The 27308-nt window shown below is 34.6% G+C and overlaps 2 protein-coding genes across 2 annotated transcripts; both read left to right on the plus strand.

The window, feature by feature from the left end:
* The first annotated feature begins 32 nt into the window (after positions 1-32).
* Positions 33-7114, plus strand: LOC136987777 (probable global transcription activator SNF2L2). Its single transcript, XM_067285538.1, is given in 2 exon segments — positions 33-5130; positions 5132-7114. Coding segments are annotated over 2 exon segments (5049 nt in total). The 5' UTR covers positions 33-450; the 3' UTR covers positions 5501-7114.
* Positions 7115-14551: 7437 nt separating this feature from the next.
* LOC136987759 (transmembrane ascorbate-dependent reductase CYB561) lies at positions 14552-27215 on the plus strand. Its single transcript, XM_067285521.1, has 5 exons — positions 14552-14696; positions 17943-18162; positions 23676-23884; positions 23954-24108; positions 26518-27215. Exons 2-5 carry the CDS (start codon positions 17952-17954, stop codon positions 26690-26692), a joined length of 750 nt encoding a protein of 249 aa, XP_067141622.1. The 5' UTR covers positions 14552-14696; positions 17943-17951; the 3' UTR covers positions 26693-27215.
* The last annotated feature ends 93 nt before the right edge of the window (positions 27216-27308 follow it).

A 27308-nucleotide genomic window follows, 5' to 3' on the forward strand; every position in this document is an offset into this window, starting at 1 on the left:
AAAAAATATGGCGTCTAGTAGTTTATATATTCAAAGTTTACATTGATTAAATTATAAAAATCGAATGAGACATTTACACTCCGTTAAGGGATTTAGGAAAATTTGAATCGCGTTGAGAAATTTGTGTAATTTTGTTTTTTCGAGACGATAGCGGTTGCAATTCTTTCTAATTGCAGACGTGTATCGATCCGAAAATATCGTCCCGGCGACGGGGGATTCGAAGAGCTCCACCCAACGGCGACTTGGCAAAGCGCGAGTGAGTATGTGTGGAATTACATCCTGCTGCAGCATTGGTTTGGAATACGAAAGGAACATAATAAACAGAAAAGAAATGTAAACAAAGATCGTTAAGGTGAACGTTTTGATGTTATGTAACCATTAACACAAAATTAGTTATCTTTTAATCAGTTATTTTAAACAGAAGCCGTTTTATATTTAATACTCAACATCATGGCGTCTACGGACGAAACCATTGTTCGTCCGGCTTCTGGGGGTTTGGGTCTTTCGCAGCCACCACAACAAACGGGTTTTCCTCCCGATAATTTGCATATGCTGCAGAAAGCTATCAGCACGATGGAAGAAAAGGGTATTTCCGAGGATCCTCGTTACGTTCAGTTAATGGCTATGGCTAATCGTAATAAGGCAGTAACGAGTCCCGGAGTGCCGACTCCACCCGGAGGTGGTAGTCATAGCCCCAATATGGGCCCCCCTCAGTCGAATTCCGGTACTCCTAGCCCTAGTATGGGTCCTCCTCCCCCTCCACAGAATCAGCAGGGTGGAATTCATTCCAATCAGGTTGTGCAGAATAACCTGGCAGCTCAGAACCATCCTCAGCCCTCTGCCTCTCCCCACGCGCAGAGCCAGTCCCAGGTGTCTCCCGGTCAGCCGTATCCGCCTTCTCACATGATTCCTCCTCCTTCGCCTTCCAATTCTTCCATGAGTTACATGCCGCCGACGCAGCACTCTAACATGATGATGGGTCAGACGCATCTCGGGGGTCAGATGCACCAGCAGTCCTACGGCGGCGCGGCCCCCTACCACCAGCAGCCTCCTCCCGGGACGCCCAATCACGTGGCGTCCAACGTTCCCACGCAGTCCATGGGAGAGATGGAACAGAATCATCATCCTCATTCGGGATATGCGCAGATCAATGGACCTCAGGGTTCTCCTTTGCCCGACAGTGCCCTGGGTGCTCTGCCCGGATCGGTTTTGGGCCAGTCTGGATCTCCCGGTATGCAGAAGCCGATGCTTTTGTCCACGGCACAGATGCACCAACTACGTGCCCAGATTATGGCTTATAGATATTTGGCTCGGAACCAGGCGATTCCCGAAAATGTAAATTTGGCTTTACAGGGTAAACGGATGCTACCGAATCAGTCTTTCCAGCGACCGCCCGGTGCACCTTCGCCCGTTCAGCCGACCGTTAGGCCTTCCACTCCTATGAATCAGACGTCGCAACAGCACGGAAACACGATGATGGGACAGCAGATGATACCTGGGCAGACACCAATGCCTGTACATGGTCATGTTAATTCTACAATACAAATACCTTCTCAAATGAGTGGTCAAACATCTCATAGTAACATTCCAAATCAACATTCACCAATGGTTACACATCCAAATCAAATGAATAGCAACACTCAACCTCCTGGACCTGTTCAGAGTGGCAATATACAGGGTCGCATGCAGCAGGTGGGTTCGGGAGGACAGCCGATGCCCATTCCCGCAATGATGCAAATGCAGCAGCAGAAACAAAATCGAATTACCCCGGTAGCTAAACCTCAAGGCATCGATCCTTTAGAAATTTTAAAAGAAAAAGAAAATAGATTAGCTGCTCGCATTGTTCATAGAATTGAAGAACTTTCCAACCTGCCTGCTAATTTACCTGACGACTTAAGAGTCAAAGCCATGATTGAACTGAGGGCTTTACGATTATTAAACTTTCAGCGCCAGTTGAGGTGTGAGGTAGTGTCGTGCATGAGAAGAGATACGACATTAGAAACGGCACTCAATCCAAAACTCTACAAGCGTTCGAAGCGCCAAGGTCTTCGAGAAGCTCGAATCACTGAAAAGCTCGAAAAACAACAAAAACTAGAACAAGAAAGAAAACGGCGACAGAAACATCAAGAATATCTTAATGCAGTCCTTCAGCATGGTAAAGATTTCAAAGAATATCATCGAACCATTTTAGCTAAGATTGGAAAAGTGAACAAAGCTATAGTAACTTATCATGCCAACACTGAAAGAGAACAAAAGAAGGAACAAGAGAGAATAGAGAAAGAACGTATGAGACGTTTGATGGCCGAGGATGAAGAAGGATACAGAAAACTTATCGATCAAAAGAAAGATAAGAGATTAGCATTTTTGTTATCACAAACAGATGAATATATAAAAAATCTGACTGAAATGGTGAGACAACATAAAGCTGATCAAAAACAGAAATTAAAAGAGAAGAGAAAACAGAAAAAGAAGAAAAAGAAAATGCAGCAGAAAGAAGGAGCGGGAGAAAATGGAGAAGTACAAGAAGGTCTCATAGATGAAAGTTCGCAACAAAGCGATTTACATATTAATGTTATTGAAACAGCAACTGGAAAAATGCTCACAGGAACTAATGCTCCATTAGCTAGTCAGCTTGAAGCTTGGTTAGAAATGCATCCTGGTTACGAAGTTGCACCTCGCGAAGCCAGCGATGACGATGAAGACGACGATGATGATACTTCGGATTCTGAAGAAGACGACGAAAGCTCAAAACCAAAGGCAACTAATGCAACCAATAATAAATCTGAAGAAGACAAAGCCAAAGATGTTATACATGCAGCACAAGCAGAAGATGACGAATATAAAATATTTGGAGGCTATCAAAATTATTATAACATTGCTCATGCTATTAGAGAAGAAGTTAAAGAACAGTCCTCCCTTTTGATTAATGGTAAGCTGAAAGAATATCAAATCAAAGGTTTGGAGTGGCTGGTCTCGCTTTATAATAATAATTTAAATGGAATATTAGCAGACGAAATGGGATTAGGCAAAACCATACAAACAATTGCTTTGATTGCATATTTAATGGAGAAAAAGAGAGTCAACGGACCTTATTTAATTATAGTTCCATTATCCACACTATCAAATTGGATGCTAGAATTTGATCGTTGGGCTCCAACTGTGATAAAAGTAGCTTATAAAGGTTCACCAAACGTCCGGCGACAAATTTCTCAACAGTTGAAAAGTAGTAAATTTAATGTTTTACTCACAACGTATGAATATGTAATCAAAGATAAGGCCATCTTGGCAAAAATACGTTGGAAGTATATGGTTATAGACGAAGGACACCGAATGAAAAATCATCATTGCAAACTAACGCAAGTTCTTAATACCCACTATACTGCTCCCCATCGTTTACTTTTGACAGGAACACCTCTACAAAATAAACTTCCTGAATTATGGGCACTTTTAAATTTTCTGTTACCAAGCATTTTCAAATGCTGTAATACTTTTGAACAATGGTTTAATGCCCCATTTGCAACTACCGGAGAAAAGGTAGAATTAAATGAAGAAGAAACCATTCTCATCATTCGCCGTTTGCATAAAGTCCTTCGTCCTTTCCTATTACGTCGCTTGAAAAAAGAAGTTGAATCGCAACTCCCAGAGAAGGTAGAATATGTTGTAAAATGTGACATGTCTGCTCTTCAGCGTTTATTATACAGACACATGCAAACGAAAGGTGTCTTGCTTACTGATGGATCCGAAAAAGATAAAAAAGGAAAAGGTGGAACTAAAACGTTAATGAACACCATAATGCAACTTAGAAAAATATGTAATCATCCATTTATGTTCCAGCACATTGAGGAAGCATTTGCAGAACATTTGGGATGCTCGAGTGGAATTGTACAAGGTGCAGATTTGTATAGAGCATCTGGAAAATTTGAGCTATTGGATCGCATTCTGCCAAAATTACGTCATACTGGACATCGCATACTGCTGTTTTGTCAGATGACTTCGCTCATGACCATAATGGAAGATTATCTTAGCTATAGGGGTTTCAGTTATTTGAGACTTGATGGTACGACTAAATCGGACGATCGAGGACATTTGTTAGAACTTTTCAATGATCCGAATTCTCAATACTTTCTATTTTTACTTAGTACTAGAGCCGGTGGTCTTGGATTAAATTTACAGGCAGCTGATACCGTTGTGATTTTTGATTCTGACTGGAATCCCCATCAAGATTTACAAGCTCAAGACAGAGCCCACCGTATCGGTCAGCAAAATGAAGTACGCGTTCTTCGTTTGGTCACAGTAAACTCCGTAGAAGAAAGAATTCTTGCTGCAGCTAAATATAAACTAAACTTAGATGAAAAAGTAATTCAGGCCGGGATGTTTGACCAGAAGTCTACTGGTACAGAAAGACGTCAATTTTTGCAAGCCATTTTGGCGCAGGATGAGATTGATGAAGAGGAAGAAAACGAAGTTCCCGACGACGAAACAATCAATCAAATGATAGCAAGAAATGAAGATGAATTTGAACTCTTCCAGAAAATGGATTTGGATCGCAGAAGAGAAGAAGCTCGTAATCCAAAACGTAAACCTCGTCTAATGGAAGAGGACGAACTTCCGTGCTGGTTGGTGAAGGACGATGCGGAAGTTGAAAGATTAACCAACGAGGAAGAAGAAGACAAATTATTTGGTCGTGGTTCACGCCAGAGAAAAGAGGTAGATTATTGTGACAATTTAACAGAAAAACAGTGGTTAAAAGCCATTGAAGAGGGGAATCTTGAGGAATTAGAGACAAAAAAGAGGCTTCGACGAGGGCAAGGTAGAAAACGCAAAAGAGAAATTGAAATAGAGGAGCCTAAGCAAAAAAAAAAACGTGGTAGACCTCCTTTAGAAAAGTTAACTCCAAATCCGCCTAAATTAACAAAACAAATGAAAAGGCTTCTAGACATAGTTATTAATTATAAAGATAGTGATAGTAGGGTTTTAAGTGGTGCTTTCTTGCAATTACCTTCTAGAAGAGAACTTCCTGATTATTATGAAGTAATTAAAAAACCAGTAGATTTACGTAAAATAGAACAGCGTATTGCAGAACATCGTTATCGCAATTTAGATGACTTAGAAAGTGATTTTATGCTTCTGATGTAAAAATGCACAAACTTACAATGTGGAAGGTTCACTAATATATGAAGATTCCATTGTTTTACAATCAGTATTTACGAATGCAAGAGAACGATTGGAAAAGGACGGGGAATTAGCCATAACTGGTGCAGATGACGACAGTGATGCAGACAATGGCGACGACGACAGAGAAGACGGACTGGACGACGACGGTGTGGACGACGACGACGACGACGAAGACGACGAAGAGAGCCAAGGAATGAGAATGAAAATTCGCCTTAATAAAGTAGCAGAAGGTTCGTCGCGGAAGGACAGAGCAAGGAAGAGAAAGGGACGTTCGAATAAGCGATATCTCAGTGACGACGACGATTCCGACGATACCGATGAATAAACAATGCGAATCGGAGAATATGTACGACACCAGTAGAGAAACGTCAAGAACTCTCAGTGAAATTAGGGACAAGAAATGGTTATTTTATATTGTTTTGTGACTGACTATTACTGTTTTAGTGATTATAATTTAAGTCTAAATTCAAAATGACAAAGTGTTGTTTTAAGATCAAAATTTCTTTTTATGCAAAAAAAAAAAAAAAAATGGAAAAGAAACAAAAAAATTATGTTCCAAAGAAAGAAAATTTAACTTATTAAGCTCAAAGCTGATGTTTATTTGCTTTTTTTACATCAAAATATTTTGTATCGGTGAACAAATTTTTATTACAAAATGAAATGTACACAGAATCTCAATTTAGTCACGTTTGGATGATGTACATATGTAACATGTGATTGGATTCCATTATTAATTCATTTTGACATGGAATTGAAATTGTTTTTAATATCTTAAAATATCTAAAAATGAAAAAAAAAATATTAAAAAATTTTTAATTGTTATATTATTTGTGGGAAACAAAATTTCATTGCATGTTGGATATATATAAAAAAAAAAATTATCAATGATAAAATGCAGTTAGTGCTTTAAAATGTCACATGTGCTGCTGGATCTGTGCATATTGACTGTAATAGTGTACTTGTCGAACCTTCCGATGCCATTAGTATTTAATTTTTAAATCGTTTCTAAATTCCTTGTGTGAACGTGTTAGTAGGATGCTGTGTAAATAAAATGTTTCTTCTTTGCCGTCAGTAAGAACATCAAAAAATTAAGAAAAAAGCAACTCGATAGTTGGATCGACGGCATTTACTTTCCGATATCGGTTCGTTTTGGCAGGTTTTAAATCATTTACGTGGAGTAGAGTATTTTTAATTTATCACCTTTCTTTGTTGTGAAAGTTAATTATTTTTTATTGGTTTTGTGTCTGAATTTCACTACCATTCTAAGTTTATTTTAAATTACGTAATCTGTTGTTGATATAACTACAATACTTGATGCAGTATTTTGTAGTAGTATTGATTTGTGTTGTGCAATTGAAATAAAAATGTACATTCACCAAGATATCAGTGTAAATTTTGTATTTATCTTAGTTTGTTTCGGCTATGGACAGATGTGTAACGGCAAATGATGCGTAACCGCCTCCGTGCAGACGACGGTTCGGGTTGCCAGTAACTGCTTGTAAAATATGCATTTTCTTAGACATGTTTTTAAGTATATTTATGTGTATTACAATTATTTTTCTTTCGAACCATTATGCTGTTTTTTAAATTCTTGCATTGGTCAACGAGCGGTCCTACAATCGTCGTACCTGTCATTTATCTTATTTATAGTTATGGGTTGGGAAGAAATTGCATGTTTAATTCTACAAAATTCTTGTAAGCTTGAAAATTTATCAGAATATTACAGAGAATAATTAAAGGAAATGTTTTTTTTTTTTTCCTAGTACAAACACAATTAGTTGTCTAATTTTTGTCTTAAATTTGAACACGAACGGATTGGTTTAGAGGATCAAATGTTGAGAAACTAGTTTTAATGCCTTTGGATGTTTGTCTTTAATGAATCAATCAAAAGTGTATATTGATATTTAAATAAAACTTAAAGGTATGTGTATTATCGTAACCATTTAGTATACGTAGTCTTTAATACATTTTAACCTAATTCACCTATAAATTTACATTGATATAATAGTTGAATTGTAAGAAATGACAACCGAGTCATCTTTTATAAGAGTCAAAATGGTATCTTAATTTTTTTTTTTTTTTTTTTTTGAGTTTTCAAAATACAGAATATTTTACTCAAAAAACATTAAAATATCTTTGACTTTCATAAGAGAAATTTGTCTTTGTTCCTAAGGATTAATTAGGAATTTAATTTTTTCAAATGGTAGATAATTATTAAACATCATGAGACATAAAAATGAGTTTCTCAATCTAGTGTAGAATTTATTATATCAGGACTGGATCAACGTTAGATTTATGGTACTAATTATTTTTAATAGTTATGCTCACAAAAGTGGTATGTTAAATTACTGTTTACCGTTTTGGAAATATTGCAGTACATTTAACAAAGTAATTATTTAAAAATAGACTATATAAATTAGGGGTCTTCGTCAAGAGGTCAGTGTAGAACCGCACGGGTCAATTGAAAATGGTTTGTTAAAAATTAGTTGATAGGTTATGAATATGACAGTTTGGGATTTTGTAAATTTACACACAAGGTACATTTATATTGCTGGAATAGTGTACAGTTTGGTGTCATTTTACACTTCTGTACAGTATAGGAATGGCACCAAACTGTTGTAAAAGTACACTATCTCTGATAAATCTAGTGTAATTTTGTTGTGTGCAGGATTTCCCGAACATTTGGTTTCATTCTTGTTTGGGTGAAGATATGTCCATGTGAAGCAAGATATCATTCATTCTACAAAATACTTTTCAGTAACCCCACAAAGGTGCTGCTGAGATTATTGTTTTGTAGAATAAGTGATATGTTGTATATTTGTAAATAAAATTGTGACAATTACCTCATATTTAACTTTATTTATTACCTTAGGTGCAATGGTACTCTCCAGTAACTATATTGCCAAGCCTGTTGCTGTTTTACCCAGCTGAAATTGCTGTTAATATTATATCAATCTTTATGGTTTCCTATAATGTTTATAATAAAATATTGAATCAGTGTATCTGTTATCTCTCTCTCTTCAATCAGAACCCATATGTTCTACGCAAAGGAGTTGTTCCGTTATGGGTCTACACATAGTTGATGCATAGTAACAGCTGTTGAAAATAGGCATGTAGAGATCTTGAAAAGAACTCCATCTTGTTGGTTGTAGATTCCAAAGTGATGTAAAAGTACAGGCTGCTGTGAGGAAATGGTTCAGATTGCAAAATCCCACATTCTTCCGTAGCGTACAAAATGCGGTACCATATTATGACAAGTGCTTGAATACGTGAAGTAGAATAGGTGAAAAAATAGTTTGTCCTGATGTTTTGTTTCGTGTATTATTTTAATATGTATTCGACTAAAGTGTAATTTGCACTGTCTTTACTTTCTTTTCTTTTTGTTCGTTGATATGGAGATTCTGGCCAGATCACCTTTTCTCCGATGCGCTCCGTTCTGCGGTTAGGCGAAGTGGTGTGTTTGATATACAAAGCGTTCGAGCACTGTCTTTACTTTCTGATGACACACATTTTTATTGAGAACAAATGCACATTTTATGAGAGATTTTTGTCAATAATTTTATTTTCAACATATAAACTGAAATATTTAAGAATTTATTGATAAGATATAGTAATTTTAAGTATGTTGCAAAACTCTAAACAATCTGCTGTGTGCTATATTATAAAACAGTGATTCACAAAAAGTATGGTCCTTGAGCATTATTTTCTGGGACCGGGTGCCAGATCATCCACAGGAATTGCATTGTGGAAAAGTGACTAGATCAAAATGACCTAGTCATTTATCCATAATGTAAATCCAAGCTGTTTAGCTGGAGAAAACATTTTTATGCAACATATCTTTTAGGTTACCAGATAGACAAACCATTTTGGCACAAAATCTTTCATTAAATAAGGTGATAGATATTACAGGACAAGAAGTAAATGGAATGTAGGTAGTCTGCATTTCATCTGTGATTCAGTTTAAGTGGTGCATGGATCAGTAAATTTGAAAACCACCGTTATAGAAGACAAAGATGCTTCATAATAATAGACACGGTAAAGATATGTCTTTTTGGGCTGCAATTTCAAAAAAATTGCAGCCCAAAAAGAATTCCTACTGTCATTTGTCTGTTCATCCGTCTTTCTTTAATCTCAAGAATGGAATTAGATGGATGAAAGACAAGACCAGATATGGAAACCTTAGGGACAGGAGGTCCTGATTAACTATATAAGAACTTTTGATACAAACTAGAAGTTGTGTTATTTCAATTCAAACATTTTTCCGTGAAAGGTGTTTGATGACTGGCATGATTCCCTGAAAGATGACTGGCACGACTCTGTTGTGGAAAGGAAAAGTATGATGTACAGGGGCGAGTCACTACTAATTTGAGCTGGAGAGAATATATATTAAAAATTGCAGCCCAGCATTGTGACATCATAATAATTGCTTGTTAATAATAATTTATTCTAGGATTTAGTATACCTTTGGAACAAACAATATGCATTTGAGTAAGAACCTCAGTAATTTGGTCTAGGCTTTCTCCCAATTAGTCTGAATTAGTGAAGTTCTACTGTAGTTGAATTTGAACTCGTTTCATTGACTTTTCTTTTAATCTAACATCTGTAAACATTACATATTTTATTAACATTTAAGGTTTTCTTTAAAATATTTTTGTTTTATATGTATTTTCTTAGCATAAGGTTGCTGTTGAGAACAAATCACACTGGAACACAGTGAAAAAAGGCTGGTTTATTGAAAGGAAAGGATATGCAGTTGGGCTTAATGTCCCTCTTCAGTCCTATTATAACAGATTTATCAGCAAAATTATTACATAGTTAGAGATTTACCGATTGTATTGAAATATTTAGGATACGTGTACAAAGGTTTATACAATAAAACAATTACCTGAGATTATAGTGACAGTTAGGACAACATGACTCGTGAAAAACATAGGTGAAAAAAGGGGAGGAAAGTGGAGCTAAAATACTTTGAGTTCCATCCTTATACACAGTAGAACAGTATAACGTGCTAGAATAAAAAGGGATAAACTTAAATATAAAATTAAGTACATAATTAAGAGGTGAAATTTTTGTAAAAGAATACCTTTTAAGCAAAAACATATAAATAAAAACTTATCTTCAGAGCTTGTTACTGATCTGACATGATTTTTACTATAATAATGACAAGGAAGACTTTGAAAAAGCTTTAATTTCAATTAAGAATTACAGATATGTATATAGTATATATGAATAATAAAACACATCAATGGACACATGATACCAAAGAAAGAGGGAGAGGTGATGCCACATAGTAATAAATATGCAATGCAGTAACAGTTTAATTTTTGAATAATAAATATTTGATTTTGTTTTTATTCTAAAATTTTCCTGAAAATATCTACATTATAAAGGTACGATTAACCGATAAATTTATAGGCTATTTACATTTTTATGAATATAACCAGCAGTGTATACAGGGTGTATCAGTACAGCAGTTACAAGCTTTCAGGAGAGATAGAGTACACCTAGACAATGGGAAATCCCAGCAATGCATGGTCGGAAATGCTTTCCTGGCACGGTAGTGACGACACAAAACACAAGAAAGGAAGGACACGAACTGGGTGAGAAAACATGTTTATTATTCTTAGTGCAGCAAAAAATGCTGGAATGTCTTTGGCTGGTGTAGCGACATCTATCACGTACACCAGCCAAAGACATCCCAGCATTTCCGACCATGCATTGCTGTGATTTCCCATTGTCTAGGTGTACTCTAGCTCTCCTGAAAGCTTGTAACCGCTGTACTGATACACCCTGTATACTACAGAAAATTACTAAAATGAAGATAGAATGTTTGCATAACCACCTACTGTATACCATGCATCTATGGAGCAGCCATTGCTTCATAGTCACGTGTTCATAATTTCTGTTTAAAATCAGCATAAAGCAGAATATGTTAATTTTACTGTAAGATTTCATTCATCTCTTCACTCTTCTTCAATTCGATGAATTTCAATAATCTTTTTCTCGAGGGAGACTCTCTGAAATTCATTGCAGATTGCAACAAAGTCGTTAGTGACCCAATCAGATCGTTCTAGACATTTAAAACAATTGATCTAAAAATTGAAAAAATTTCATACCACTCATTGATTTATACTAAACTGATGGATATTTTGTTTCCTGCTAATGTTAGAATATTGAATATCTTAAGCAGAGCTATCTCATTTGATTTTGAAAAATGTCTGTATAATATTTCCGAATTTGGATATTTTACTCAAATATGTTCAATGCTACTTTGTTCTTTGTTTCTAAATATCGTGAACTACCCAATCTACTAGTCTGACTACCAGTTTATTTAATCCATAAACTCCATTAATCCTCGAGGATTAATTAAAATAATTTGGAAGCCAGTTCTCGTTTGTTCTTTTGTTCGATTAACCTGAAGCAGACCTCGAGTGAGGCCGAAAACGTTTGTTTTTGGACAGTAAAGGAAGTACTCGGGATACAAAGGTTAGAAAAGAGTTTATGGATTAAATATCGTGATTCGTATCTATATGCAAGTATTTTCTATCTCCCAAATTTTCATTTCGTGATTTTTCATGTTTTGTACATTTGAAAGAATCACAAAATCAATAAATCTTAGTGCAATGATTTTTTTATTTTTCATAAACTTTATATTGTATAATCACTTTCTAGGTCTGTTGTCTGTTATAAAAGAGGAATCACACTATTACATTGTATGTGGTTCTTGTAGTCTGATGTGCAATTCATAGAATTTGTAATTCTTTTCTAGCAAAATAAAGGTTTCTAGATTTGGTTAGCATTAGCAACAGATGGGAAAAATTTGGGATTTTATGTTAAATTCAAGATTCTGTTCCATTTATAGTTCTACAACCATTTATATTGGTTCTTATTCAGGAATTTGAAATACTTCTAAAGGAACACGTAGTACTTACTCTATAGTAGCAGTTACTAACCTTTATCGGTCCAACAAAGGAACGGCCGGCCATCTGGCCGTTCTTTTGAAAGCGACCTTTCGTGAAAGTAGAAAATTCTTAAACTATCTACAATATTAAAAATAGTTACAAGAATATTGTCAAACAGTTTTCAATAGTTGCTCCATAATCATTTGTTTTAAATTATTAATTTGCAATTTAAAGAACTACAACACTTATTTTAATAATATAGATTTGTAGTTAGTCAATAAAATGTGTAAAACATTGTAAAGTTCATAAAAAGATGAAAGTTAGCAAATTTTGTGGTCTCGAGTATAGAAAATTTTGAATCATCCGAGTATCAAACTGAAAAATCTGATTTAAAAATTACATTTAGTAGCCATTACAGAGGGTATAGCCTTAACTATTATTGATGATACCAAAGTTTCGGTATCCAAGTGTAACAAAATGCTCACGTGGCGTATTTCAAATCACTTGTGTAAACATACTCAATGTAGATCAATCTCAACGTCAATCTTAGATGTTCACACACTATTTGGTGTTCGAATACGCAATGTAAGCCTCCTGTTATTGAATACAGAAACTTTGATATTGTCAAAAGTAGTTAAGACTAGGTCCCGGAATACGTAAATTTAAAATTAATAAATCCTAATGCTTTCAAATTTTACTGACATATTTATAGATGTACCTTCTAAACAAAATTTAAACAATTGTAATTTAATATATTTTTTAAACTCTTCGGCACTTATCTTAATACATTAAGCCTCAAAAGGAAGTGACTTGGGCTCTCTTGACCCGTAGAAGTTTCAAATTTGAATTTAAATACAGAACGAAGCGGAGGATTTTAGGGTTTTATCGTAGTAAAAGTTTAAATTGCAGTTTTTGAGATTATATTCTACTAATTTCTAAATATTTTTCTGTTTAAAAACAAAAAACCATATTTTTTTAAGGTTTTACATAAGTTATGCCATTAAAAGATTCTTTTACTGAAGATGATAAGTTGAACAGTGGTTCGTGTTATAACGCAAATATGAACTAAACCGACGTAATGTTAGAGAACGAGCGTACAAAGTTAAAGACCCCGTACTCTAAGAATAGGGCAGATAATATATTTAATGCGATCCATTTTTTGTTTTACATGCCCTATTAAATCCAAGATATTGTTTCTTTAACCAATTGTTTAATTGATTGCTGGAAGAGAGCTATTATCACTAACAAGATTGTCATTTTTCAATCTTATCCTATTGTATTTGATTAAATTTTTTGTTTTTCTTAATCACATAATTTTATAAAGACTCAAAATTTTGAAAGTGGTTGTTTTATGCGATATTCATTTTATTAAACCCAAATGTTACTATTTTGCCCAAAGTTCCATAAAAAAGAGGGTAAACATACGTAATCTTTCTTGTTTATAAACGCGTAAGGAATGTAATAATAAACACAACTATTTGAATTCTAGTGATGCATTAATATATCTTCGAACAATTAATTTTCATACTATAACAAATCGCCTTTAACAATTATAGAATTTTCTCCATTTTCCGCACATTTTTAAATGCTAAATCTATGAAAATGCAATAGATTCTTACTTTTAAAACATTAATTTTTTTGAAAATATAGGCATAGTTTTCATTAAATCAATTTTAAATATAGAATCTTAGTCATATGTAAAGATTTAAGATAAAATATCATCTCTGATCATGGGATAAGGAAAGAGTTTTTTTTAAAGTTAAGTAATTTTTGTATCTGGGATGAACTATGACATTTAGATATATAATTAAATGAACAAGAAGGTTGTATAACTCGAGATAAACTATAATAGACTGTATGATGATTGATCATAGACAGCAGACTGATAAACACAAGTCTTGATAACTTCAAGCAGTTGCAAGTTCACGTCTATACAACAGGTAATCTGTATATTCCGATTAAATTTTAACTTAATTTTAGGACGAGAAGATTTAAGCGTTAAATCTCTCATACAATAGCATAAAGTAGCCGACTTAAATACAATTTTCTTTATATAAAAACAAATCAGTTACGTAAAAAAAATTTTAATTTAAAATATTTGTGACGTGTGACGTCAGATGTAAAAAAATATGGCAACGTCGTGAAAATTTTATTAAATGATTTATTTATTTAATTAAATTTTTAAACAAAATTAAATAGATAACGAGATAACACTCGAAATATTTTTAAAATTTTATTAGACATTTAATAATATACCCCCCCCTCCTGCATTAATAAATTTCCAGAAATTCGATGAATGTTTTTTAATTTTCTTTTTCTTAGTTTCTAATATTATTATTATTATTATACTTTTTAATTAATTATCTATGTAGAAAATAGAAATTTCTAATCGTAAATAATATAATAAATAATTTGGCGACATTTTGGCTACATAAACGGAAACCGAATCCGCTTTATCGTCTGGACTTATTTACACTGTTGCCATAACAACAGAGCAGCAGACGTAATATGTTATTAAACGTTGCATTCCATTCGGCGGAAGGAAATTAGCTTCTGAGAAAGAAAAAAAAAAAAATGGAATTATCTAGTGTTATTTATTGAATTATAGTTAATAAATCGGTGAGTATTCTTTATTACAAATAAAGCACTCAAATAATTAAGAATTATCTCAATGTTTACGTTCTCCATATGGACACTTAAGCCGTCATCTTTCTCTGTATGATGCTTGTTTATCAAATAATGACAGGTTGTTCTGTGGATGAGAGCATAGAATTGAAGATTTTGGAGTTAAGCAGATCTTGAACAATTTAATTAAATAGTTACAATTATTTAAAATGCTGAAAATCAACAGTTTGCTGTTGAAATTATGCTGTAAGCCAGCACTGTTGTAGGATTTTCCCGGCATTCTTTGCTTTCATTTCTAACAATTGCTACTATTTACCTTTTGTCTTCAGATTGGTTTGGGAGGTATTAAGGAGGTGGGGCCATATCAACTGAATTGATGATCTAATTTTCCTGAAAATTTTTAGAAACATTTCTTACTAATATGTAAACCTCCCTGAAAAACATTGGAAATTTTTGAAAAATGGCACAGGAGTTATTAAGCTTCAAAGTGGGCACCTGCACGAATGTGCATACAGAAATAATCCCAGCTTGTTTTTGCATTTTATGATGTTTCGAGGTCTCTCGGGTCTAAAAATGTAAAGTCTTGAGGGTGATGTTTTTGATTGATTACTTTCCTCAGAGGTGAGGTTCTGAAAAATTGTAAATGCCAATAATGAGTGTTTTACTCCATCTATCTCCCCACTTTGACTTATAATCTCCAAAATGTAATAGTGTGAATTCCCCATAAATAGAAGTATTCCTTCCAAATTTCAAAATATTTGATCTATAGAGTTCTTAGATATAAAGCAAAATACAGGCCAACACGCATTCATACAGCAAGTTGGGAATTTAGACTTAGGTAACCATAATGGTTCTTATCCTTATAAATTAATTATAAATTATTTTTACTAACAAAAAATAGAATCTTTAAGACAGAATATTTCTTCATTAATAAAAGCAAATGTATTTTATTTGTTCAAAAGAATGCAAAGAGGCTAAAGAGACCTGCTTTACTCCTTGGCTCCACACATATGTACACATACATAGAATTTTGTTCCTGTTTTTTAAATGTTTTTTGAATTAGGCCCTTAAAATGTTGAGAAATGCAAAAAGCCCAGAGGGTCGAAATTTGACTGATTATAATCTTTTCCCTCTGTTAGGCCAGGAACACGCGTGTAAAATTCGGTGTAAAAATTTTTCTGAAATTTTGGCTGAAACATAACTGAGAAAAGAGTAGAGCATGTCTCTGCTTTTTATGCCAAAATTCCTCCAATAAAGAGAAGTCTTTTTTTGTGATGTCAAAGTAGACACATGGTTTTTATTCTAACAATGGTGGCAATGAGGGTTAACCCTACAATTGTAATGGTCTCAAAAAAACGAAAAATAAACGAATAGAGGAGTTTATTGAATCCGTCCAACCACGTCAGTGTCTTTATGACCAAAAAAAGTGTGATTGTTTAAATACAGTGTCTTTATGTAAGTGTATGGACGGCCACAGGTGCTAAATTTCAAATAACAGGTAGGTCTAGTAGAATCGACATATAGTATTTAGGTTACATGTATTCCGAATTAAAATAAAGAACAATTCTATTAATTTAAATTTTCTAAATTATAGTAGAGGCAGCGGTGAAGAAATGGAAAGGTACAGAGGGGTAGATATATGAGAAAAAAAATGAATAAAATGTATCGGTGTCGTTTCCTATTCGGCCAGAATTTTTACGTTTGTGTTCTGACATAAAAGCGTAAAACAGAAACTGAACCGAAAGCTGATTTCTGATTCAGTTTTCTGCCACACAATTTTACATGTGTTCTTGGCCTTACTTCAACAGTCAGGAAAGTAATATAATACAAATACATACATTTTTCATTAAATAAATTAGAAATTAAGATTAAACATGAGGTGGTATCCAAAATATTCCAGACTAATGCTGTAAAAACTTGCATGCTTCTAACAAATCTATTCATTTTATTCTTAGATTTTATTTACGCTAAATTTTAATTATGGGGAACTTTTAAGGGAACTAATTAAGGATAATTTTCGACTTCTGGATTTAATGTGTTTCTCAAAGTATGTATGAAAGTCAAAAGATAGATTGTCATGTTACAAAAGGTCTATTCCCAGAGAACTAAATAGAAATTTTATACGTTTTCTTATTAAGATAGGAAAGTTCTAGTTTAATTTACACTGAATATATTACAATGCAATTTTTTAAAACATCAGATAAATTATTGGTTTTCAGCCTAATCTAAGGAGGAGACAGGTAATAAAAATTCCATTTAACTACGGAATCCTCTACTTGTGCCATACTGGACAAAACACTCCAAAATAGTTTTCAAAAGAGCTCCTAAATTTATATAATATTCTGAGAAATGATAAAGACGTGCTTAAAAAAGAAGAAAAAACGGATGTATATAAAATTCCATTTGAAAATCAGTAATTAGGAACTAAAAAAAAGAGACTATATTGCGGTCACAAGAAGGAATTTAGCTATTAGACTTAAGGAGCACAGATGTGACATTAATATTAATAAAAAGCGCTGCAACACAGTTCTGTCAAGTATGGCACAAGTAGAGGATACTGTAGTTAAATGGAACGAAGAGACTGTGCCATACGTCAAAAGATTAGTTATTAGCGTTTACATTTAAAAAAAAATATAATCCACCCCTAGCCTGATAATTAAGCTCTTTGCCATTTTATAATAAAAATACAAAAAGTTTTTAAGTAAAATATCATAACAGGTGGCGCTACACACGCAATTTTAAACGTTGCCGGGAAAGTTAAGCAACTCGTTGCTGGATTTTTGTAAGTTTATAATATGTCATTTAGTGCAGAGAAGAATACAAAACCAGAATTATTGGAATTTTATTACAATTCAAGAAGAAAAATCTTGCAAATAATTTTATTCTTGTTTTAAATCATACTTTTATAATTTATTTTATAAATTTGAAATCATAAACTTTTGTATGTTTAGAAATATGCTAGATAATTTTAAATTGTAATTATATCAATACATTAAGGAATTTTGCTAAGTAAAAGATTAAAATATTTAGTACATTACAAACTTGACCCAATTGTTAGAAATTAGCTGACGTTACGTACAACCGAATGAGCAATTGTGTTTCTCAATAATGTACTATTTCCACATATTTCTCTGAGTAGTATATTATATATAATTTAAACAATTATGCATTTTTTGTATTAAATCAGTTTTTATTAATATAATGTATTTCAGTCATTTTATTTTGTATTTAAATGATTAGGAAATCCCCATGGATTTGCACATTGAAAGCCGGCAGGATGCTTGCATCTTTTCGGTGGGTTTTACCGCGGCACAGATACTGGGAATACTTTGCATCGCACTAGCTGCCACTTGGACAGGGAGTTATTTAGGTGGTTTTGCGTGGCAGAGTAATCCACCGCTACAATTTAATTATCATCCGTTGTTCATGGTAATTGGAATGGTTTTCTTTTATGGAGATGGTAAGTTATCAGAGAATTTTGAAATAATAATTGATTTAGTTAGAATAATTATGCTAATTTAATTATTACAGCTTTATGCTGCAGAAAAAATGACTTTCAAATACGAAATTTAAATAATTGTGCTGATTAATTTATAGTGTTCTACAAGTATGAGTCTGGAATTGTGTTGATTTTTGTTTATTCTTTTACTGGTAAAGCATTGCACTGTGTAAGATGGAAAAAATTCAAGTTATTTTCATGGTGGGTACTCACATTCAGTGTGAAGTTGCTAAACTCCCACCATTTGCTACAGTAGCCTGAATTCATCCTGTTAAACACTTCAACTTTTTGTTGAATGTTGGTTCCCACCATCAAAATAATTTGAATTTTCTTTCTTACTCAACATCATGCTTTACCTGTAAAATAATAAACAAAGATCAACATAACTCATATTGTTCCCGACTTACGTAATAATCAGTGTGTCCCATAAAATTTAGTATACAAAGCCTGGATTAATCAATTGTAAATCTAAACTGCTGGGCTTTTGGGCTAAATTTACACCCATTTTTAATTAATAAGGCAAAGTAAAACATTGTTTTAAACAGTTTTATAATAATATTTATATGTATGCTTACATATAATTTGTTAGTAGGACAAATGAAACAGGAATTCTGTTTATTTTTCACACACATATATTGAAAATGACCTTGACTAGATTGTACCCATTTGCAGACCAGAGTTGGTCTGTGAACCATATGTTGCCCACCTGTCATTTACAGTATATTAAAGTTTTAATTTGGAAATGAGTGTATTTGAAGTTTTCCATCTTTTCCCAGCATATATTAAATACTTTAACATTTCAATTTTTTTATTATTTTTTAACACTGCAATTTATTTACTACGTATTTACTTTTTATACAACACGTATGAAAGTGAATGGTAATTTTCTTGTACACCTATCTCTCGTTTGACACGGTACTTCTTTTACATGGTTTAAAAAATAAATGTAGAAAATAAACTGGCTATGATCAAAAGGAAGAATTTTTAACTCTAATCTACATCTATATTCCAATCCACCTTAATTATATGTTATAGTTGATATTTAGGATACTAGGTGACAGTTTTATTTCAATCCGTCAAATAGTAACCGATAAACCGATATAGGGTACTCCCCCATACGCCCGAAGTGGCATTCATTGCACATAGTTTTAAACCAGAAAATTTTAATTTTTCATATTCATAAGTAACAAACGATTACATTATTTTTAATTACATTTTTTACATTACATTACATTACACAATTACATTACATTTTTATGAATCTTTCAGATTTTATTTTTTGTTCCTTTGTACTTTGTATTTAATTAATAGAATAATATATTTTTTTTGCCTTTCAATATTTTTGTTTGATTTATGTACCTTTAAAAAATTGAAAAAAATTCATAATTAATAAACAACGAAATTATGCGTTTTTTGCATACTTTTCGATTTACACGGTTTTACATTCAAAAAGATACAAATTCGATTTACACGTTTTTCTCAGAAACCTATCTTCCGTGTAAATCGAGGGATAGGTGTATTTTATTTTATTTATATTTATATATTCTATTTTAGTTTCTGTTCAATTTTCAGTTAAAACTGTAAATATTTTTCAAATCTCAATTATAAAATTATAAAAACAAAGAGCCACACTGCTGTTTAATGTACTGGGTGTTTCAAAACTATGTCAGAAATGTGAAGGCAGGTAGAGGAGACATAAATAAGCAGATTTTGTAAATGAATGTGGGTGTGGAAATGCAGCATTGAAGTGCTAGACTGTAAGGCAGTATTAACAACAGGTAAGTGAAAAGACAAAGGAAAGCAACAATTTATTTATCAAAAAGTTTACAATAGCTGCTCCAAACAGCAATACAAGATTCACAGCAACAGCACACAGATTGGCATACATTAGTAAAAATGTCAGTCATGTCACGTACGTTTCCAGCAGCAACAGACAATCCGGCAACCAGATCTTCGGATGTTATGGGACTATCGTACACCATGCTCTTAATGTGACCCCAAAAGAAGAAATCCAAGCACGTCAAATCCGGGGAGGGCTGAGGCCTAGAAACAGGTCCACCCCGTCCTATCCAATGCCGGCTGTAGATAGCGTACAGGTGATTCCTGATGATCCTGCCAAAGTGAAGAGTCCCATACACGAAATGCATGTCGGCAAGCTCCGTATTGGTGTAACGATGCACGTTGCTCAAAATCCGTGCGGGGAATGACTATTCAAGCTGGCGAAGTGTTTTCATCCACCGTACTCGACGGCGCCCTCTCGCCGCATTTCTGTACCCACATTCATTTACGAAATCTGCTTATTTAGGTCCCCTCTACCTGCCTTTACATTTCTGACAGTGTTGAAACACCCTGTACAATAAACAGTTTAACACTTAGACGTACAAACCTAAATCTACTGCTTGTACTGTAATTGTATTTGATGTTCCTTGTTCCTTGTGGGAGAGTGGAGTGTGTAGCACCTTAGGCTTTATACTGCGGAAGAACAGGAGAATGACCGCACAGCGACCGAAGAGTCGGCCTTATAGAAGACAGCCAATCCGAGAAGACCGAGGAGAGGTCACGGGTGCGACCAAAGCCGGCCTTATAGGAGACGGCCACCGCGAGAAGGGGAGACAGAAATGCCTTCTGGGAGGACTTGGGGGGAAGCTGGCCCCTATTCAGGCATCATTGGCAAGGAGGAAAACCCGGAAAAAACTCCCGCTGCCAGCTCGTCCGAGTGAGGCATGAACCCCCGATCGAACTCCAGTGTTTAGGGTCTGGTCTCCGCCAGTATGAGCGGAGACGGAGTCCACTCACCCACCGGTGGGGCATTTGATGTTAATTTATTTAATTACTAGCATTATTTGACTTTTTTGTTAGTTAATTTTTTCAATTACTAATGTTACATTTCACTATTTTAAATTTTATTATTATTAACTTGATAACTGTTTGTAATAATTCTGACTTTTATATATATTTAAATATGACCTGCGTGTGTATGGATGTCATCTTTGTTGTTAAAATTTCAGTTGATGTAGGGTTGAAATGTTTTTCTTTGCATGCATTCTTAATGTTAAATAAGTGAAGAGACCAAATTTATTTATTCTTTTATACTTTAAATTCATAATTTTAAAAATTATTATAATTTGTGTGTTAGAACTAAATTGAATTTATATCATTTATAATCAGCAAATCATTGTTCTTTTTACAAATGCATTTATTTGGAGTATCCATATATTCTTATATCTGGCCATCTGATGCCCAGATGGCCGAAGTGATAAATACCCATATCAACGTACTGCTCCGAATGACTTGCATTCAAATCCCAGATTAGATCCTCAAAAATTTTCATAGGCAGTTTGTTACAAATATTGGTCTGTTCCTTGCAACTAACTTTGTGAGGTCCTCACAATATAGTATCTTAATCCTAGACTATCATAACATGATTGCACTCCTTTGAGAGAGTATTGATTGTTCAGTATGACATTGATGGGTGAAATGTGTGGGTGGTATAGACACAGATTGAAAGACATTTTCATAAATGTACACAATTTATTGGAGAAAGAGAATTCTTACAGTATCTAGTTTGGTAATCCACATTACAGGTATCTAGAGGATTTTGATTTTAAATCCATGATGGATGATTAATGTCTGTTGAAATGAAAGTCACTAAAACACTGTCCTATCTGCTGGTTGGGATAGAGAGATCGGTATATTGCAAACCGAAAGAAGACACTACGAACCCGAGTGAAAGTTACGTGGTCTACAATGGGACCTAAATGAGAGAGAACGTGGAACTTAGGTTAATTAAAAACAAAAAGTCTCTCGAGGACACAAGATTCCGTCTGTTTAGAAATGGGCAATCAAAGGGTCAGTCTAGGTTCCCGTCCACACTTTGAAAACAGGTATGAAACTGATCGGAGAGATAATGTGAGACCGGTTGCGGCCACAAGAGACGTTAATGTTTAAATTGATGCCAAATTCCAATCGCAATTAGAATTGGTTAATCTTAGGACTTACATTGTTTATTTCAATCTTTTGTCATGTAAATGAAAATATTCTGTTTTTTTTTTTTTTCTTTTCTTCCATTCAAAAATTTTGCTTAAATTTTACCTATTATTACAATCGTTTTCAGGTTCTTTAATATTCCAATTTTGAAATGTAAAAACAAACAATAGCATATTATAAAAACAAAGGAAAAATTTAGTTGTAAAATATCATGTTGTATATTTCTTAAGTATTCATTTAACGTACAAGAGAATTAGTTTAACATTGATACCTAACAACAGTTCGTTTAGCAGTAATGTTACGTAAAGGTCGAATGCGCATAATACAATGACGTATTACAAAATGGAAAGAATTTCCACTCTTAATTACAAATAAAATTTTTTCTAGTGAGATGCATTTAAAACATTTTTTATCCTATAAAATTACATTGCACGCAAACATTTTAATAATGGTTTTCGACTATGGTATCGCTTTGTGTCATTAGGAAAGTCCATTAAATGAAGCATATTAGTGTGCTTGATCTGTCCCAAAAGTATCTTAATCATTTCAAAGTAAGAGGATTGTTTGTAATCTTTGTATGAACGAGAACTTTATTGCTCTTTGCACGGTGGGCACTAAGGAGGCCTTTATTTCCCTACTCGTCTTGGATTCGGCCAGGCCCACAATGCAAGTTTGCAAGACTAGTTACTTTTATACAATAAATTTCGTAGTTGTACAGCCTTGTATTATGCGACTTAATACAATAGTCCGGTCACGTGATTTGATTCGGTATTTCGATTATTCAGATTTACAAGTATCTCGTAGACACAAATCTGTGGGTCTGATTTTAAGTTCGTTTTTTTAATGTAAAACACCAAGTGTATTGTTGGGTTGAACTTCGATGGATGATGATTTATTTCATTATACATTTTATTATTCATAAAATTTAAAGGTTTTGAGAGGGATTAAGTTTTGTCGGACGTCCAAAGAGGAGAGGGGTTACAAAAACTTGGACAAATTGGGGGGAGAGTAAAAATGTCAAGAAAAATGCTGACGTAATTTATGGACAGAATCTGTGTTTTGAAGTAATGATTATATATAACTCTAATCATTAAAAATATTTTTCTGTGTGGTTTATCCTGTATGTTGCTCAGCACAGCTTTACAGAGAAAGCATGCTTTTTTTGTTTAAGGTAGATCATATTCAAGAAATGTTTGTATTATCTGGAATTTGAATGCCACTCTTTACATCAAGCGCCATAATAAACAACATAGAGAATATTTTGATATACGTATATTGTACGAACACATCTAGTTTTAAACGGGCCGAGTAACAAAACAATTTGTTTAGGCTGGCTGTAACCCGTTATGCACCGCCATCTCCAACATACGATACTATGTAGAAACTGTGTAACGTGTGAAATTTTAATTATACTGTAGCATTTAAAAATACATGTAAATTAGTGATATTCTCGATACCCATTAATTGTTTTTCAATTGTCGTTACAGCCATAATGGTGTATCGCGTGTTACGAAACGAGCGAAAGAAGCTCCTGAAACTAATTCACGGAGGTCTGCAGGCTCTGGCATTCGTCTTTACGGTAGTTGCATTGAAAGCCGTGTTCGATTCTCACAATCTGGCGAAAAAACCCATTCCCAATATGTATTCTCTGCACAGTTGGCTCGGATTAACCACCGTCCTATTGTTTTGTCTACAGGTAACCTCGACTCTGATATTTTTTCCTCGTATTCTCCACCCGTAATTCTGAATGACGAATTCTTTTCAGTTTGTTTGCGGATTTGTGGCTTTTCTCTTTCCCGGATTAGTACAAATATGGCGAAGTCGTTACTTGCCTCTTCACGTGTTCTTCGGTCTGGCCATATTTGTTATGGCCATCGCTACCTGTCTGGCTGGAATTACTGAAAAACTGGTTTTCAAATTGTAAGTACTCTCAATTTATAGTACTTTATTGCACCCATTTTTCTTTATTCTATACGGTATGAAGTATTAACTAAAGACACCAGAGTGTACAATGTCTTTATTCAATAACTTCATTGTGTTTAAAAAAGTCAGTTGATTGAAGTGTTACAAGCATATAAGGAATAAAGGCACGATTCCAAATAGCAAATTTGTTCTACTGTTAATAGTTTAGACTGCCATATTGTATGGAAGAGTCGCAAATGACGCCATTTTTTGCTGTATAATTATCATAATACTGTGATAAACTCTCCTTAAAACACTTCCTTAATTTGTACCGGTAAACAAGTGCGTGTGCACGCATGTATACAAGGTTGATGAAAAAGTATCCGACATGAGGTCAGAAAAAACCAATTACGTTACTATTTGGTTCAAACAATAATTTGCTTTCGAGTTCACACACTTCTTTCAGCGATACTTCCGCTATTAAAGCATTAATTGGGATCTCCATCGTGAGATTTGTCGTGTTAGTGTTGATTGTCTCTGCGTGCCGAAATCTCTTCGAGTGGCATCTCGAGTTTGGCAAAGAACCAAAAGTTGGTCGGAAGCACGGATGCCGTCGAACCTACGCAATACCGTTTTGCAAGGAATGTCTGAATGAGGAGCGATCCATGGGCCGGCGCATTGTGACAAATGAACCAGCCACCAGGATGAACCTAAAATCTCGTAGGTGACGTAAAACAGTCAGGTAGTAAGTACTCCTTTGTCACGAGTACACCCCTGGCAGACAAATTGTGACAAACGCCCCGGTGGTCGAAAAATAAGGTCAATACCACCCTCACACTGCTGTGCAATTGTTGCGCCTTCTTTGGTCGTGGAGACTGTGGAATCTTCCACTGGGATGATTTTTTTTTGGGGTAACTCTTTCCGCCCTGTGGGCACTAAGAGGGCCTCTTATAGCAAGCCAATTATGGGTTCGGCCAGGCCCACAATGGGGCGGCTGGGGTTGTGAGGGACGGGGACCGACACAGCCACATATCCGGATGGACCACCCCCCGAAAAATTCCTGGAGATTTTTTGACCCGTCCGGATTAGATCCCGGGTCCCCCAGGGCGGCAGGCTGCTAACCTTGACCGCTTGGCCATCCAGCCGCTGTCCACTGGGACGATTATGCCTTTGTCTCAGGGTTATCACCTGTAGACACAGGTTTCAATTCTGGTTATAATCTTCACGAAATTAAGATTTGTCATGTTCCGCCAAATCACGAATGCGACGATAGCATATACATGAAACTATCACAGCTGGCCGACGGTGACTGCAGGGTAGAACGGACTCTCCAAAATTTACACGTGCCATAGGGTTCAAAGTCACATTTTGCCAGCTGATGAGACTGTCGACAAGTTTTTTTTATAGAGAAAAATAAGGTGGGATACTTTTTTAATCAGACCTTGTATGCAGGACGCACACAGTAGGCAAACAAAATATAGTGTGCAAATATTATACATTAAATTTTCTGGAAAATCTAAACTTTACTTGGACACATTTATACGTAGGATATACAGTAAAACTCGGTTTATCAGGTTCAAACGGGACCAGGCCTGATCCAGATGACTAAAAATTCATTGATGACATATTTCTAGTTTCTTCTCTATCACTTTCTTTACTTCACACAGATCGATGATGACCGAAACAACAGATGTGGGTGTCGAGTGAACAACCGGCGAGGTTACAAATGATGTGCTTCTCGCCGCAGTCAACAAGTTTATTTTTATTCGAAGGGCAACTTAATCATCATGATTTTCAATTACGAACGAGCAATTGTCTATGGCGATGTCAAATATTTTAAATTATGATTTAAAATTGATAATTATTGTCACAATGCCGCGCTGCCATTTCAATTCATATATTTTAAAAAGTATGTTCTCCACTTCAAATAACCACGCACAACAATGAACTCATATGCCAATTCTAGAAAATGAGTCTATTCTCGCAAGCTGCAAGAATGCACTCGTCTGATTTTTTTTGCATGTCCGTACATCTGTCTTTCATATTTGACAGGGATTATATGTTTTATAATCTGGATAAATGGATTCCACTGCAAGAGCATAGTAATAAGTTTAAAAGAAAACCACAATTTTTACAAACAGAATTAAACGCCTAAATTTTCTGTAGCTTACATAAATGAATAGAATACAGGAAACATGTCATATTTTGTTTGAAGTGAGTCTTACTGTATTTGGTTTCCCGCAGACAAAAATAAATCATTAAGTAAAATTTAATCCCACACTAGAGTGTGGAGGATAGAGAGAAGTGATCGAAAGAAAAGGAATTCGTATGGAGCATTAAGAGCGCTGTTAAATGTGTAGTGTTAAGGCCAATTGTTAAGCTTTAAGTTCGAATGAAACACTAAAAAGTAACTTGTCTCTTCTGCAGGAGCTTCGGTTATTCTTCGCTTCCGGCAGAAGGGGTCATCGCCAATTTATTGGGAGCTTCGCTAGTGGTTTTGGGGATCCTGGTGGTTTATCTTGTGTCGTCTCCCCGCTTCCGTCGCCAACCTCTTCCGGAAGAAGACGTGCTTCGACTGGAACCTCACTCCCCCGTCAACTGATCGTCGGCAAGAAAACCTCGCATTAACGTCTCACGACGCCATTATGCTTTTGTGTCGAGTCGAATAACGGATTTCTAAAGTTTTATGAAATTTCAGAAAACGGCAATCGAGTTTTATTCTAAAACAATCGTTTTGTCCTTCCTTATGTGCGTAAGGAAGGCCGAAAAGAAATTCTAAAACACCCTTTTAATCTCGTTATGCTTTCTGTCGAGTCAGAGTGTTAATTGTTGTTCACTATTGTTCCCACTACGAAATAACGCAACCTAGTCTATTTATTCTAGTCGACACTTCGGACTTAAAATGCCAGAATGTTAAGTTTTAAAAGTTTTCGCGAGATGTTACATATTCGTGCGCTTTTGTTACGCGTATCTGTATATTCGAAATAACAAAAACCTTACTACGCTTCATTCTTTGGAGTACAAATTAAATGGGTGTAAAAAATATTGTACGAAACCCAGTGTGAGTGCTAATGTTTGTAATTACACTACTTTACTCGAATAAAAAAACAGCCCTTTGACTGCAACTTTATTTCAGCATAACCTTACCCGCTTATAACCACACTACGAATTATAACGAATCTGGGCGCGGCCGCGCATGGATTTTACGGCGCTCGAAA

Source organism: Centruroides vittatus, unplaced genomic scaffold, assembly GCF_030686945.1.
Source record: "Centruroides vittatus isolate TY-2023 unplaced genomic scaffold, ASM3068694v2 scaffold_2707, whole genome shotgun sequence".
In the NCBI taxonomy this organism is placed as follows: domain Eukaryota; kingdom Metazoa; phylum Arthropoda; class Arachnida; order Scorpiones; family Buthidae; genus Centruroides; species Centruroides vittatus.

Coding starts and splice junctions, on each gene's coding strand:
- LOC136987759 (XM_067285521.1), top strand. CDS start 17,952: ATGGATTTGCACATTGAAAGCCGGCAGGATGCTTGCATCTTTTCGGTG. Junction 23,885..23,953: donor TCCTATTGTTTTGTCTACAG/GTAACCTCGACT, acceptor AATTCTTTTCAG/TTTGTTTGCGGATTTGTGGC. Junction 24,109..26,517: donor GAAAAACTGGTTTTCAAATT/GTAAGTACTCTC, acceptor TCTCTTCTGCAG/GAGCTTCGGTTATTCTTCGC.